The sequence below is a fragment of the Cervus canadensis genome, chromosome X (assembly GCF_019320065.1).
Source record: "Cervus canadensis isolate Bull #8, Minnesota chromosome X, ASM1932006v1, whole genome shotgun sequence".
NCBI classification, from domain to species: domain Eukaryota; kingdom Metazoa; phylum Chordata; class Mammalia; order Artiodactyla; family Cervidae; genus Cervus; species Cervus canadensis.
In genome coordinates, this window is record NC_057419.1 from 129,896,798 (window position 1) to 129,913,124 (window position 16,327).

Below are 16,327 nucleotides of genomic sequence, written 5' to 3' on the forward strand. Positions count from 1 at the left end.
AGAATTGAAACCAGTGTGGTTATGGGACAGTCTGTGTCAAAATCATCTGTGTTTGTATGTCTGTGTGCCAGCCTGTGTGTGTCGGAGTGTTATCCGTGGGTGTCTCTGTGCGTCTCTGTGTGTGCGCATACATCTTTGAGAAAGAAATGGTTAAACATGCAGACTCTGAGGCCATGGGGGTTTAGGTTCTGGGATTTGTATTAACTGAGTTCATTGATCTTTGAGACCCACTGTGTTAAATAGTAAGCTTCCTCAGTGGAATTTTAACAGTGTTTCAATTCATCAGAATTTGAACTGGATTTCAGGATTTTGGGGAACATAGCTGGGCACCGCCTGGAAGCATACACTGAGAGCCTCCTATTAGTGGGCACAGTACTCAGGCCTGGGGATGGGACAAGGAAGATACACAGATGACTTACTGCTCAAAAAGGCACCGCTCTACAGGGATGCTCCCCTGTAAAGGGCAGCCCTGTGTGTAATGGTGAGTGTAGGGTTGTAGGGGTGTGGGGGAGGTTTGAGAATCAGCTTCTGACTTCTCCCAAGTTATCTTTGAAAGTAGTGAAGTGCTTATGTCCTAATACACCAAGGGCAGGCTGGTAACACCTGTAGATATATAGACGGGCAGTACAGCTGAGCAGACTCTGGAATCAGACTGCACTTGAACCCTGGCTCTGTCATTTATTTGCTCTCTGACCTTGAGCAAATTTCTTTTTTTTTTTTTTTTTGAGCAACTTTCTTAACCTCTCTGAGCCTGGGGGATTTCACAAGTCAATGCACGAAAGTAGTATTCTAGCACAATATAAGTACTCTAGAAGTACTCTACCACCTGAACACGTAGCTGTTTTTTTTTTTTTGCCCCATCTAAGAGCCAGCCTCTGGCAAAATGATTCAAACCCCTGAATTGTGTTCTTAAAGGTAGTGATGCTTTAAGGACACAGACCACAGCATGACGCTTGGTTAGTAGTTTGTTGAAAAATATTCAATAACTGTAGAGAATATATGTTTGGTTTCAGTTTGAGCGGGTTCAGCAGCTACTATGTTATTTTTACAGAGCCATGAAGCAAAAGAACATTAATACTAGATCTGGTTAAGGGTTTAGCAAATTAATGTGGTTTGTTTCTGTTTGAGATTCATGATTCCATTTGGTTCAGTCTCCGGGCAGAACTTTCTCTGAAATCCCATCTTTTGTATTCTCACAGCTCCTACCCTCAGACCTTCATGACTGCCAAGTCTCCTGCCAGAGCCCACCACAGCCTGCTTCAGCTTCCTAACACATTTAAAAAACTAAGTCATTCAGCTAATCAAAACCCTTCCACAGCTCTCCATTACCTTCAGGAAAATGTGCCCCAATTCCTCAGTCTGCCATGATCTGACTCCAAAATGGAATCCACACTTCAGTCAGGCTGGTCCTCAGAAGCACCAAACTAAACTATTCCAGACCTTTGTTCAGATTTCTCCCCCTGCATGGGAGGTAGTGCCTTCTGTTCTCAGCCTCTCCTGATCTCTCCCACTGCGCAGAGCTTCCACACACTCATCTCATTCTTCAAGGACTCCAGTGCCCATTCATCACCTTTCTCCCTGGGCTCCCACAACCTCAGTCTGTTCTTCTTAGTTCGGCACTTTGCATATATCAGTAATGCAGCTATTCATTTGATCTGATGTTTACCTGGAGCCTAATCAGAGCTGAAGCTGCAACCAAGGCCAAGGTGGACATGATAGCTTCATCTAAATTCTAACCTCTGGAGGGCAAGGTTATCTCTTACACTTCTGTTGTATCTCCCTCACTGCCTCCGAGCTCAGTGAGAGAATTGTTGTGGGTCATCAACAGATACTTGGGGAATGAGTAATTGAGTTCAAAGACAGATCGTAAGACTGATTACCCAATCTGGGCTTTCACCCACTTGCTCTTAACTTGCTGGGTATATCTGGAGAAACAGATAACCTCTCTTCGTTTCAGTCCCCACTCAACAAATTAGGAGGCACCAGATCTTGGATAAAGCCGAAGGGCATCCTTCTGCTCTTCCACAAGGGCCTAGAACTATTCACCAACTCCCCGTGGACAGATAGAGGCTCTGTACCACCTCTGGGCACACTTCTCCACCTCCCCATGATCCCCCTGGTAAACTCAGTTCCTTAAGGGCAAAATGTTATCTTATCAGTATGTGTTCTTCTAGAACTGTCCCTGGCACATAGTAGGAGCTCAAGAAAAAGTTCGCCAAAGGGAGGAGCGGATGAAAGCGAGCTATCGTCTTTCATTTTATTTCCAGTGGCAGCAGTTCACAAACCACCCCCATTTCCTTTCGCTTCCTGTAGGTTGAACAACAAAAACCAGTGATATTGACTTGACCTCTCCAAAGCCAAGGGAAGGCTAGAAGGCAGCTGCTGAGGAGCTGTATCCTAAAGAAACCACCTTCCTGCACAGGCTGAAACGGAATCATCTAGGTTTGGTGTTAAAACCTCACTGCCCCTGACGTCAAAGAAGGTCTGTGGCTTCGAGGGGACAGTAGAAACTCTGTTTCCGTAGTGCCCTACAAATGACTGCCTGATGCTTTTGTTCCCACTTTTTTTTTCTTGGCCTCCTTTCCAGGAAATGGACTGGAGGAGCTGGCAATTGATTAAAAATAGGCTTCGTGTGAGGAAAACAAATATGCATTCGGCAAAATTAAAGTCTCCGAGCCTTAGAAGGCTTGCAGCTAGCTATATTTAGGCCTGGAGGTTAGGTCTCCTTCGAGCTGGCTGGAAAAAGCCTCAGGTCAAGGAAAATCTTTTCCTTCTATTGTAGGATCATTGCCTCTGAAGTCTCACAGCCTTGGTTTCTGATCGCATGGGACGGTTTCCTGATGAAAAGCTCAGGAAGTGCTTTTCTGGTGGCTTTGCCCTTGGAATCTCAACGTTACAGACCTGGGCAAGGACTCAATGACCGCCTGAAGCTGGTCTCCAGACATCAGGTGGGTGAGCAGTGTTTCCAGCTCAAAGGTCTTTAGGAGCAGTACCCACACCCCACACCCCCACTCTCCACCCGTAGCCCTGTTAGTCGCCTGGTCCAATACTTTATATTCCTGGAGAAAAGGGTGTTCCTCTTTTTGATCCTTTCCAATACATGTCACTCCCTTGTCATCAGGTTTTTTAATCGAGCCCGGTCCTGTGCTGGAGCCTGAGGATACAGATAAGATGAAGTCATGTTTGCTGTCTTTAGGGAGTCCAGAGTTTTAGCAGAGCTCCTCATAAAATTTCTTTAGGGCCTTGAAGACAACCCTGGCATAACTTGCTTTAAGAAAGTCACTTATTAAAAAAAAAAAAAAGAACTTATTATGAAGTTCAGATTGACAGGAAGATAAATTGGGCTTGAGTCTCCATTTTTAAAAAAGTTCACCTAAGGGCTCAGCTAAATGGAAATTAAAGTAGGATTTAGTTTATTCAGACCTTTTTCAGAAACACACCTAATTGCAGAGAGAAAGGTGTGCCTGCGAGGAATCACTTGTCAGCCCTCCCAGCAGGCCTCTTCTCACCTCCTGGGATCTCAGGAGGCCTGGGAAGGGAAAAGGAGAGGGGAGAAGAGACCTGGCCAGAGGACAGGTTGTCCAAAGGAGGGAGGAGGTAAAAAAGAGAGGGGTGGACTGAGCAGGGTGGGGAGGCAGATAAGGGGAGGCAAGAGGAAAGATAGTAAAATAACCCCAAATCCCCTAGGACCTATTTTACATGTCTTTGATCATTTTTGGAAGGATGGGCTCAGGAAGTACAATTATAGCCAGCTCTCCATCACCGCTAAGGAGGGAAGTCCTTTTCAAGTGTTAGTTATTATTACAACATGAATAATTGAACCTCCCAGATAATCCCCAAACCTCATTTGAGTCTTTCAGTTTCTCTTCCTCCACTGCCAAATCTTTTAACAAAATGAGACCAGTGATAGCAGAGAAAGTAAACTGGCTGGGGTGAATCCCTCTTCTCCTCCTGCTCCCCCTTCCCCCTCCCCTGCCTCTGGTCTGTCAGGTCTTAATCCTCAAAGTGAATAAACTGGTCCCCCAACACCAAGAGTAAGGAGTGTGAGTGAGGAGGAGTGCATCCATCTGACCCCTCTGGATCTAGCTCCATCCAGGCCCCTTCTGCCAACTCCTCCCTTCCTCCCTTCCCCTCCTCAGCCCCCTTGAACTGAGAGCTGGAAGAAAACACGTGCATGACATGCAGGGCCATTTACTTATGTTCTGCATCACGCATTCACACACTCCTGTCTACTCCACCTTCTAAATTCCTCTTACAAGTACTCCCTGCTTTCCACCATCCCCACAACAACTTCATCTAGGCTCCATTCCCTTTGGCCTGGACCCTGGCGGTGGCTCCCTCACTGCTTCTGGTCTCTAGCCACTCAAATCCATCTACCATGCTGTATCCTTCAGTGGCTCCCAGTTGTTTACAGGGTCAAGTCCAAAAGCATTCCTATGGTCTGGTGTGTGACTAGAGCTCTACTCCTCACCTCCTACTGCCTTGTAAAACCATCCCCACCCCCACAAATGCTGGGAAGACCCTCCCCATCTCCACCCCTAATTTAAGTTTGCTCCTAACTCCCACCTTATCCTTTAAGCCTCAGATCCCACACCCCCTACTCCTTGACACGTCTCCTCCCCCCACCCACCAGCAACTCTGGCTTCCAGTCACTTGCATTGAGAGGTTCCCCAGTACCTCCCCAGATCCCCACTACACTTCTCACTAGACTGTAATCAATGGCTCACAAGTCTGTCATCCCTGCTGACCTACAAGCTTCTCAGCAGGGCTCTGTATTTCTGGCATCTAAATGTGTTTTGAAAGAGAATAAATGATGTTTTAACATTGAACGGCAGAGCGCCAGAGTGGCTGTAGCAGAACTAGCACCACCAAGCCTGATCCTGTCTCAGGGCCTTTGCATTTGCTGTTCTGTTTGCTTGGGATACTCTTTTCCTCAAGTATCTACTTGGTTGGCCCTCTGGCATCATTCAGATCTCTTCACAAATTTCACCTCCTCAAAGAGCTCTTCCCTGGCTCCTTTTATCCAACATGGCACTCATACTCCCCACTTTGAAACTATCTACCTACCTTTCCTGCTTCATTTTTTTTCAGGGCTCTGATTGACACCTGGCATGTTATATATTCATGTGTTCATTGACTATCTTCCCTAATAAAATCTAAGTTCCATGAGGGCAAGGAATTTTTTTTTTTTTTTTTTTTTTTTGCTGCTGCTGCTGAATCTCCAACATCTGGAACAAGGCCAGGCACAGAGAAAATGCTCAATAACTGTTTGTTGAATGTTGTTGAACTTGGACTTAGAACTGGGTGTGAACTCTCCCTCTACCTTCTACCTCAAATTCTGTGTGACCTTGGACTAGTTGTCTGTTTCCTCTGAGCCTCAGTCTTACCATCTGTAAAATGTGAAGAATAATTGTACATAAATCATGGGTAAGAATGAAATGAGATCAGCACTCTGAAAGCACTTACTTAGCATGCTGCCTGGCACAGAGATGGCAGGTAACGCCTGCCAGCTGAAATCCATGGACACACCAATGTCTTCTGCTTCTCTGATCCCTACCGTGCACCCTTCCCCCATCTCATACCCATGGTGGTCACACCATCAGGGGCTTGGCACTCACTTGCCGCAGTTGTAGAGGTCACAGCAGAAGCAGGTGTTGCCCCGGATGCGAGGTGTGCAGAATCCACGGCTGAGGTGAGGGCAGTTCACCTGCGGACACACAGCAGTGAGCAGGTGAGCTGGCGCTGGATGGGAGCAGGACCCTCTGGGACTGGCAGTGCGAGCTAGTGAACTGATGGAGACGGTAAGGATGGCTGTGAAATGAATACACTGAAGCACAGCCGGGATGGGGCTGGGCTGGCTCATCTCGTGCATGAGGCAAGTCACTGTGGAGCTGGGCTCACATCCAGCCTCAGCCACAGACCTCAACGCCCCATCCCTGGAGGGTGGAGATGGAGAGGAGGAAGGACGGATGGAAGGGCGGACAGAAGAACAAATGGACGGTAGGAAATGAGGCTACGACGGGGAATCAGGGTACAGGAGGAAAGAGGACCACATTGGGGAAGGAAGACAGAAGGGCAGTCACATGCACTCTGAAGTGCACTGGTACCTCTCGAGCTGCCTGCGTAAGGTTCCTCATAACCCTCGCGGAAGGAGAATTTTTGGTTGAGGAACTTATGACCTTATACAGGAAAAATAGGGTTAGGGGGACCAGGGTTACAAGCAAACCTATGGAAGTCATCATTCATATTTTTACAGTCACCAAGGTAACACAAGAATGCGATCATGATGAAATCAAGAGAATAACAATGACATTTTATACATCTTGAGTTTTCCCACAAAAAAAAGGAAAAATTAACTTCCATTTACCGTCTCTTGTTTGTGAGAAATCTTCCAGGCTCCCCCCACCCCAATACAGGTGCAACGAAGTGCTTGTAAATGTGTTTTGCTGTGTGACATAGAATATGGGTGGTAAACAGGCACTTTTTCTATATTGGGTCCTTCATCCAAAAGCTCAAGCCTTTCTGACATGCTGTCAGCACGTATATCTTTCTACTTCTTTCTAACCCGAGAATAGTCAGGAAAATTGGTGAATTGCTGATCGGGGAAGGAAAGTGGGGAAAGTGGGTGGCAAAGTCACCATGTAAGTACTTGCCCTAACGCCTTGGGAGCAGGGCCATAGCTTTGCCGGCCTCCCCAGGCACCGTTCACACTGGCTTTTAGGGAGAAATGGCTTCGCCTGATGCCGTTCCATTTTATGGAATGCAGTCACCATTTTACATCCACTTCTCACCCTTTTCCAACGATCACAAGTTTACCGTTTTTCTAACTATTCTCAGAGTGGGGGTTGACTCTCAATTTGAGGTTAATAGAGAACCAAACGGAGAAGGCAATGGCACCCCACTCCAGTACTCTTGCCTGGAAAATCCCATGGACGGAGGAGCCTGGTGGGCTGCAGTCCATGAGGTCGCCAAGAGTCGGACACGACTGAGTGACTTCACTTTCACTTTTCACTTTCATGCATTGGAGAAGGAAATGGCAACCCACTCCAGTGTTCTTGCCTGGAGAATCCCCGGGACGGGGGAGCCTGGTGGGCTGCCATCTATGGGGTCGCACAGAGTCGGACACGACTAAAGTGACCTAGCAGCAGTAGCAGAGAACCAAATGGTTGATGTTGCTAGAAGCATACAGTAGAAGTTCATGTTAAAGGGCTCTCTGGGTTGGGGAGGGGTGGTTGTGAGCTGAAATGAAAGCTCTCCGAGAATGACCTGAAGCCTCACCTCACCTCACCGCCCACTGCCTCAGCTTCTCCATGAGGTGACAGGGACCCAAGGAGAGCTGTGTGGGGTGGGAGAGACACCACCTCACGTGTCCACTCAAGCATCATCAGACTGGCCTCCTGGGGGTGTCATGAGACCAGGGGAGTCGGCCTGAGACCAGGCCGACAGCTGCCCCAGAGCCTCAAACTGAAGCAGGCTTCTCAATAACATTCACTTGGCTCCTGACCCCTCCTGCATATGAGACTCAGGCTCTGTCTCCTGGGTCCAGCCTGCTGACTTGGTGGGCCTCCCACTTTACTTCCAGCTAGACATCAAGTCCAGGCAGCTGACCCATCCTCCGCAGATGCAGACGTGGGGAAGGACCTGCCCTGTGGCCTCTGTACTCTCCTCTGTCCCTCTCAGGATCAAAGCCACAAACAGAGGCTGCCTGCTGGGGTCAGAGGGGCAGCCTGTGACCACAGAACAAAGCGAATCTGATTAGGCCTCAGAAGCGCTAACCTATGACTGTGGCCCCATTAGCACCTTGCCTTGAACTGAACCACTGAACAAACCAACTAAAGACACCTCACAGCAAGCTGCAGGCCTCGGGAAGAGAGTCAAAGAAAAAGGGTTCTAGGCAGAACAGGAGACTTTTCCCAAAGGTAAGGCGGTAACCCCATTCTGGCGCTTACCTCCTCAGCTTCCTTCTGAGATGTCTTGGGGACATAGTGGCACCGGTTAGCATAGAGGGGCTTCAGATCCTGGAAAGGGAAACAGCAAACCAAAAGGCTTTGGGCTTTGCAAAACAAAGCGGCAAGTGCTCTGATGGGTAAGAAAAGAGTTTAACACACACACATCCCAGAGTAGGTAGTGTTGGGTTAATTTCTGTGAGGATCAGATAAAAATGTTCTAATAACTACTTTCTATTGGGCCACTTAGTTAATGAGAAATTAGGAAATTGATGGAGAAATGCGTTTCTTAAAATTTCCGTTCTGGTTTTTTTTTTTTTCATTTATTTTTATTAGTTGGAGGCTAATGACTTTACAATATTGTAGAGGTTTTTGTCATACATTGACATGAATCAGCCATGGATTTACATGGTTTTCTTTTATTTCTAGTCTTTGTCTCTTTCCAAAGAATCCCCAGGGAACAGGAGTCAAAATTCCAGGTGATCGCAACACGACACTCCGCGATGGAGGGAGGCCAGCTCCAACAATGAGGTCTCATTATCACCTGAGGACAGGACCAGGGCAGGCTGACGCATCCTCCCTGTTGTCATTGCCATAGCTTTTTCAGAAAGAAGAGCTCAGGAAGCAAATCCCAGGGAGATGGGCAGCCACGGAGCCCACACTAGGTTTCAACTCAACTGAACTACGAGCCATTTTCACTCAACTACACAGATTAGAAAAAGACAGTGAACTCCAAAATACTGCTAAAGCCCAGGAAAAGTTGACTAGCCCTGCTGGTTTGGCCAGCTTCCTGTGAGGGAGCTCTCAGGCACGGGGGTGGGGGGAGGAGGGTGGTGTGCATTGGGGTGGGACAGACAGATGCCACCCTGTGCCGCCCAGAAGGTGGCAGGCAGGGGATGCTGCCCAACTTTCACAGGACATTAAACATCCCCTGAGCGGGAGGGGCCTTCAGCCAAGAGCAGGTTAGCAGAGGATCAGCAGTTTATACATACTGACCTTTGGAGGTGGGCCAAAGCACCCTGGCCGAGGGAGTTTATCTATTGCCCCATCCCCACTGAACCCACTTCTCTCACCACTGCCAATCATCCTGATGGCTGCTTTCCCCCACACGTGTGATTGAGCATCTCCTGTACCTGACACCCATGTGCCCCCTGCCTCCCTGCCTGCTGCCCCGTCCAGTTGCTTCTACCTAGCTGCTCTGTGTTCTCAAAGCGTCCTGCCCTGGGGCTCAGCCTGGAGTCACGCTGGAAAGGCATGAGGGTTCTATGGTCACGACTGGCAGGGTTTATTGTCCCCATTTGGGCAATGGTAGAAGTTGTTATCATTCCGCGGTTGTGGCGGGGGGGAGGCTCGATGTGCTGGTCGTAACCTCCTGACCTCCTGGTTCTACAAAGAGCATTCAGCTGCCAACTGCTTAAACGAAGATCGACGTGTGTGTGTGTGTGTGTGTCTGTGTGTGTGTGTGTGTGTGATGGTGGCCCATGTGCTGCCTGTGGCTGCCCTTCTGCACTGAGGCCCCAGGGGAGGAATAAGCCCACGTGACTAGCAGGTAAGAAAAGGCCACTGAGCCCGCCGACAGCCTTTTATTTACGTCTGAAGGGCGAGCAATGGCCGGTCGGAGCACTGGCCACCAGCTGCCTTCCACTGACAGTCTGAGTGCTCAGGGCCAGGCCCTCTCAGGCCTTGACGCCCATGATTTCATACCGTCCTCATGTTACCCCTGGGGTAACTAAGTTCCTATTACATCCAGGTAGAAGAGAAGAAACTGGCACAAGAAGGTGATGTGACTTTCCCGGCTAGTTAATGGCTATCTTCAGGGAGGGGAACAGAAGGAAATTGGAGACAAGGGAGAGAAGGAATGAGACACATTCAGAGGGCAGTGTCAGAAGGTAGGTGAAGCTCATATGCCCCTGAGCCAAAGGACAGGGCACCGTGGGACTTCCCTGGTGGCCCAGTAGTTAAGACTTGCAGGGCCCACACGTTCAATCCCTGGTCAGAGAACTGGATTCCCACATGCCATGGGATGCAGCCAAAAAATAAACAAAAGGATGGGGCACCATGAGGCTAAAGGGGCTCCACAACAGGAAAGGCTGGTTCTAACCCACCCAAACAGTGCTGGGGTCCAAATGTGCCTTTCATTTAAGCTGGCCAACAGATATCACCATTGATTAATAAATCCTCCTTCCTCAAAATTTCACAGGGTCATGTCACATATGGAAGTTAAAAAAAAAAACATAACAGAACTGGGTGTCAGTGAGGACTGGTAGATGTCTCAGGACAGGTACAGTGTAGGCAAAAAGGTTTTCTCAAAGACTCATCTAGCTTTACCCCAAACCTTTAATCAAATGCTCTACTGCAGGCCACTACCAGCAGGAGGTACAGATGACCTAGAGTCAGAGGCTGGAAGAAACTTCCAGTAAATATAACTTGGATTTTTCTCCCATTGCCTTTTGGCTAAGGCCATCAATCAAAACCTTTTGGAGTTTAGGAGTCAGGGAAATGCAAATCAAAACCACAATGAGAAACCATTTCATACCTGCTAGGATTGTTAGAATTAAAAAGTCAGCTAACAATAGGAGACTGGCACACTCGGACACTTCCAGTGCAACTATAAAATGATGCAGCCACTTTGGAAAATTGGCAGTTCTTCAAAAGGTTAAATATAGCTACCATATGACCCAAAACTTCAAATCATAGGTATATACACAAAGAAAATGAAAACATAGGTCCACATAGAAACTGGTACACAAATGTTTATAACAGCATTATTCATAAAAGCCAAAACGTAGAAACAACCTGTATGCCTGTCAACTGGTGAATGAACAACCAAAATGTGGTATATCCATACAATGGAATATTATTAGGCCATAAAAAGAAAGGGAGCACTGACATATGGTACAATATGGATGAATGTAGAAAACATTATGCTAAGTAAAAGATGTCACAGAAAACCACATATTATATAATGCCATTATTATGAACTGTTAACTAATAAAGGGAAATCTATAGAAAAAGAGAGTAGATTAGTGGTTGCCTAGGATTTGGGGGAGCAGGCAGATTAGAGAGGTGATAACTAAAGGGTATGGGGTTGTTTGGGGGATGATGAAAACCTTCTAAAGTTGATTTGGTGATAGGTTGCACATATCCATGGATGTACCAAAAGCTACTGAATTATATGCTTCAGATGGGTAAATTAAATGAGATGTGAACTATGTCCCAATAAAGCTGTTTAAAAAAAAAATTAGAAGTGGGAATAGGAGGGAAAAGGAGGAAGCCATTTCAGCTCATGATGCCGTGAAAATCTACCGCAGGCTTCTTGGCCACTAGGCCTGTGTTGCCATGGAGACTGCCTCAGAGTGAAGAGTGCTGTCAAATGGGGATAATAATGTCTGCCCTACATATCTCACAGGATGGTTGTGGGTCTCAAATGAGATAATAGATGTCAAGGCACACTGAAATGCTAAATCCACCACACAAAAACACAGAATTATTGTCATTAAGATGGCGCCTGTTGAAACAAAATAGCACACAATACTATGACTGATTGCAAACATGCTATAAAAATAGGTATATATACTCAGAGGGTAATATGTGAAAATCGCCTATGCTATAGAATCGCTCTTTTAAGGTGTTTAGAGTGGTAGGAGAGTGGATGTCACAAGTTCCTGTTGTGTCATTTGCCTTTTCAAAAAGAAAAAGATGGCTGCTCTCAGCTAAAATAATAAGGGATGGATCTGATATAGGAACCGAGGTATTCTTGGTCCAAAAAGAGAACTGGGCAAAAAACCTCTCTCTCCCACCCCATACTTTTCCCCCTTCCTTACAGGCCAACACTGACTGAGAATTCCACTAAGCTAGGCATGTGAGGAACTGACTCTTAAGTATGGGAGGAGAGTCCAAGAACAAGTTGGGATTGAAACAATGTTGCAAATCACCCTTGCCCAGATAGTCCACACCCAGGACTCTCCCTCAGGCTAACCAGCACTGTTAGCCAAAGACTGAAATGGAATAAAATATCATTGATCCACAGAATATTCTATGATTCAATTTTGCTCTAATTCACTTGGTTTAGAAAATATACAATTCCAACTAGTTCATAGGATGTTTTCATTTTCTTTTTTATTTATGGATTTTTAATTGCTTTATGTTTTCATTTTCGTTGTTGGTTCAGTTGGGGATAAAAATAAGTGTCTGAGTGGGTTGTGGGGGCTCAGTAAGCAGCTTAGCTCACTCTTGCTTGGGGTTTGTGGGCCAGATCAGGGCCACGCTATGACCTCCCTGGGACTTTTGCCTTTTTCGGACTCCTTCCTCCACTCAAAATATTGAATAGGATGTTTCATTTATTTTAATTATATGTTATGACTGCGTTGGTATAAAGACAAATTTCTATTACATGTGAAAACCTTTTTTTTTTTTTTTTGGCCTAAAAGGTCATCATTTTTCCTCTGATTTGAAAATAAATTATATTTTTCTGGGACCCTATAAAAGTTCATGGTTGTGGGCACTGTGTCTATCGAGCCCAATGGAGAAGATGGCCCTAGGCCAGATTAAGAAAGCACAAAGTGAGGGGTGAGGGTTCCTCCAAAGGGGCCCACGGGAAGGACCCGAATCCCAGGTTTCTCTGAGAAGAAGCACAGATTTGGGTTTCAGGCCTTCCTTGAGGCCTAGCTTCTCCAGAATTGGAAGCACTTGGCATCTGAACACCAGGACTGGGATTGTTCTGAAGACTTTTTAGTTCTGGGGGCTTTCTCCAGACCCCAATCACATCACTCCTCTCCAATTATGAAGACAGCAAAGTTCAACAATCCTAGAAATGGTGTCTGGGGGACTTCCCTGGAGGTCTAGGGCTTAAGACTCTGTGTTCCCAATGCAGGGGCACACGGATTCCAGCCCACGTCAGGGAACTAGATTCCACATGTCGAAAACAACGTATCTATCCTCATGGGCCATTCTTGTCACTGCTGGAGATGGCCAGGGGAGCTCAGCTACCGGGGCTCTCTGCCTGCCTCCTCACTCCCAATGCCAATTCCCTGGCCCCAATGCCCTTGTCTTTGACTTTTCCAAATCTCAACAACCTCCAGCCCCTTCCCCACTGGGAAGCCTGGCCTGACCCAAGGTAAACCACTCTGGCACCTAGAGTTCACCCCCCCAGCTCAGCCCCAGTTCTGTAGTGCATTCCAGGAGGTCCTCATGTAGACGTCACCTCCATGGGGCAGGGATCCTGTCTTCTACTTCTTCTGTACCCCTCACAGCCCTCAGCACACACCCGCTCGATGAAGCCTCCTTGTATTGCACACTGACTTTAACCCCAGACTAAAAATACTCACAATATGTCTGGCAGCAAAGACCCCATCAACTATGGCACAGCAAAAGGCCGCAATCACACCAAAGCTGATAAAGACGATAGAAGCCACCAGCTGTGGGGGGACAAAGCAAAAGTGTCTGTTAGCCTTCCACTCTTACTGCTTCTGGGGATGAGGCGATCCCCAAGAGACCGCCAGGCAAAGCCGAACGCTGGCCCGCCACCCCATGGAGAGGCCCTGAGTGGGAGGGAGATGCAGAGAAGGGGCCACTGGAGCATGTCCTACATTTTCAGGGCAAGCTAAGAAACTCACTCCGTGAGTCAGTGAGGACCCAAGCAAGAGGAGGCTGAGGAATCAGGCTGCATGGCTCTTCCACTCTCAGACTCAGAAAAGTGTTGGACCTTCGACATCATGTAGTCCAACTCCTATTTTATTTACTGTGGAGTTGGAGGCTCAGAGAGGGGAAATGGTGTGTCCCAGGTCACTGACCAGGCTATGGGAGAGCCTGTGCCCGCCAACTCCTAGTGCAATGATCTTCCCAACCCCTCATGGTGTGGGAGCAGGGTGAAGAAGGGATGACTCTGAAGCCCCACACAACCCAACATGGCTCTGCATCACAGAGGAGGGAGACCACACAACTTATGGCTTACATGTCAAAGACATTTTACAAGGGTTGAAGTCTCTGAAATCCATCAATTCTGTGCAGTCTATACGAAAAAATTCAAGTACAAAAATTGTTTGCTGGAACTAGACTGCCCTATTCTCTGACCGTGTTAGGTAACAGAAGTTTTCCTAATAATGGGTCTCCCATTACAAGGATAATACTACAATCCAATGAGGAGGTAGGCATTTCCAGCTGTTTCCAGGGCCGGGAGTAGGTACTGCCTGAGCCCACCATCTACCCTTGTGAAAGTGTTAGTTGCTCAGTCGTGTCCCAGTCTTTGTGATCCCAAGAACTGGAACCCGCCAGGCTCCTCTCTCCATGGGATTCTCCAGGCAAGAATACTGAGTGGGTAGCCATGCCCTCCTCCAGAGGATCTTCCTGACCCAGGGGTCGAACCCAGGTCTCCTGCATCACAGGCAGATTCTTTACCATCTGAGCTATGTGGGAAGCCCCCACCTGCCCTTGTTGACCCTCAAAACAACACTCCTTGAGGTGCTTTTTTGGGGGGAAGGGGAGAAACAGGATGACATTAGGCTGCTCTCCAGGGATAAGAGGGGAAATAAAAGTCAAGACCACCCTAAGGTTCTCCCATCTCAACAGGCTACGAGGAAATACAGATCTCCTTTGGGAGTTGTTCAGAAACCTTGTCCCATAAATCTCACTTCACAGCAGTACAGAGGATTGGTAAATAATGGATGAACGATGTCATGAAATTGGCATTATTAGCTATGCTATGATCAGCTCTACAATTAGAACTCCCCTGTTATTTTGAATAATTTAAACCCAAAGTGCAAACACAACTGGCTGCGGGAGAGCCCAGGTGAAATGGAAGAAGAGGACTATTAGAACTCCCCCGAGGCCGATTCCCCACATTGCTGGGGGAGAACATATGGTTAGAGTTCTCTGTCCCTGGAGCTATTATGTTATCTGATTAAACTTGCTGTTAAATAGACTCCATTATCAAAGTCTAGATGCCACGGAGACTTGTACTGGGGAGCCTAATCAGTCCACCATCTGACCACTCACCAGGCCTCTTGATTTACAAGCCTATAAAACTGCAATAAGCTTGCAGTTCAGTCTGTACTTTCTTCTCTTGCCCTCTACAAAGTCTTCTCAAGCTGAAGCAGGAAGACACAACAGCTTGCCCTTGAGGGGCCCCATTCAGACAGAGAACTTGGTGAGTTTTACCTCCCAGTATATGCTCATCCTTCCTCTCCACCTCATCACACAGGTAGCTTTGAACCAAGGGGTCATGGGACTATTGGAGACCAGCTTTGTAATTTTATTTTGTTTTCTTGTGCCCTACATGTATTTGTTCTGTTAATTAAAGTCTGTTAGATGGAAATCTCAGGCTATACATCAGAGAACAAGGGGTAAGGGTGGCCACTGAGTGCGGGAATCAGAGTAGCAAAGGCATCCCAAGCAAGGACAGTGGCCTGACTGGCTAGGCTGGCGCACTCATTTGCTGATGAGGAGAAAAGCAAAGGGGAAGATACAGATTATTCTATCCTTGTGACTTAAGGAGATGAGCTGGGCAACTGAGGGAGCATCAGGCAAGGTGAGAACCAGTCCCACACCACAGGGTCACTTTAAAACAAGTTTCCCGGAAGCTTAGGGGAAGGTAGCTGTTTCTTTCATGGTCCAATGTGGGCAACCTTAGTAAGTGTGCTACCCATCCACAGAAATGTTGAGCTCTTTCAGATGAAGAGGTGGTCTGATTGTGTAGTCATGAAAACTTACCATCTGCCGTTTGTTCTCCACGAGGTTTGATCCGATGATTCCAAGGAACGATCCAAAGCCAAGCTGTAAAGCAACAGGGCATAGATGGTCAGCCTGACCATGCAATCATCCCAGCCCCAGGACAGGATTCAGGATCGCAGAAAATAACCTGCTAACGTGCAGTTGTCATGCACACAAATACAGTATGAGCATTTTTCCCACCATTTACCAATTTGCCCCTGTAGATATGAATCACACCTAAAAAGAAACTTAAGTGCCCAGAAGCTAAAAGTAAAAGTCAACCATAGCTTTTCAGAGCCTGCTGATTTCAATTTCCATATCCATTACCTAGCACGTGACCAGTGAGTCAGTAAGAGTCTGATAACGGTGAAAAGCACGCATTATACTCTGATCTTTATCTTTTCTTTGAAAAGAGACCTTCTACCCTGATGCACGAATCACAAAATAAAGGTTGGAAATAGCAATTTTTGATGCATCTGCCATACTAATCAAACCCAGGAAGTACTTTAGAAATCAGCAAGCACCTTAACCTAGACTTTAAAAAAAAAAAAAAAGAACAATTTTTTTTGAAAGCCTGTATTTGTGGTTGACCCACTGCAATTTATGTGAGCACTTATTCACCTCCTCTTCCATCTCTGCTTCATTTATGGACAGAAAGCATTCATTAAAGGGTG

The 16,327-nt window shown here is 46.9% G+C and overlaps 1 protein-coding gene across 2 annotated transcripts in view; it reads right to left on the minus strand.

The window, feature by feature from the left end:
• The window catches only part of TMEM255A (transmembrane protein 255A), a 49,651-nt gene that overhangs the window by 18,079 nt on the left and 15,245 nt on the right, over nt 1-16,327 (minus strand). The window contains exons 3-7 of one of the 2 annotated variants that reach the window (XM_043458709.1): nt 15,654-15,716; nt 13,274-13,363; nt 7,950-8,018; nt 6,108-6,179; nt 5,619-5,707 (exon numbers count right to left, since the gene is read on the minus strand). In XM_043458709.1, coding sequence (XP_043314644.1) covers nt 5,619-5,707; nt 6,108-6,179; nt 7,950-8,018; nt 13,274-13,363; nt 15,654-15,716 — 383 coding nt within the window. The remainder of the gene's footprint in view (nt 1-5,618; nt 5,708-6,107; nt 6,180-7,949; nt 8,019-13,273; nt 13,364-15,653; nt 15,717-16,327) is intronic. The other variant, XM_043458710.1, reaches the window with a different exon arrangement.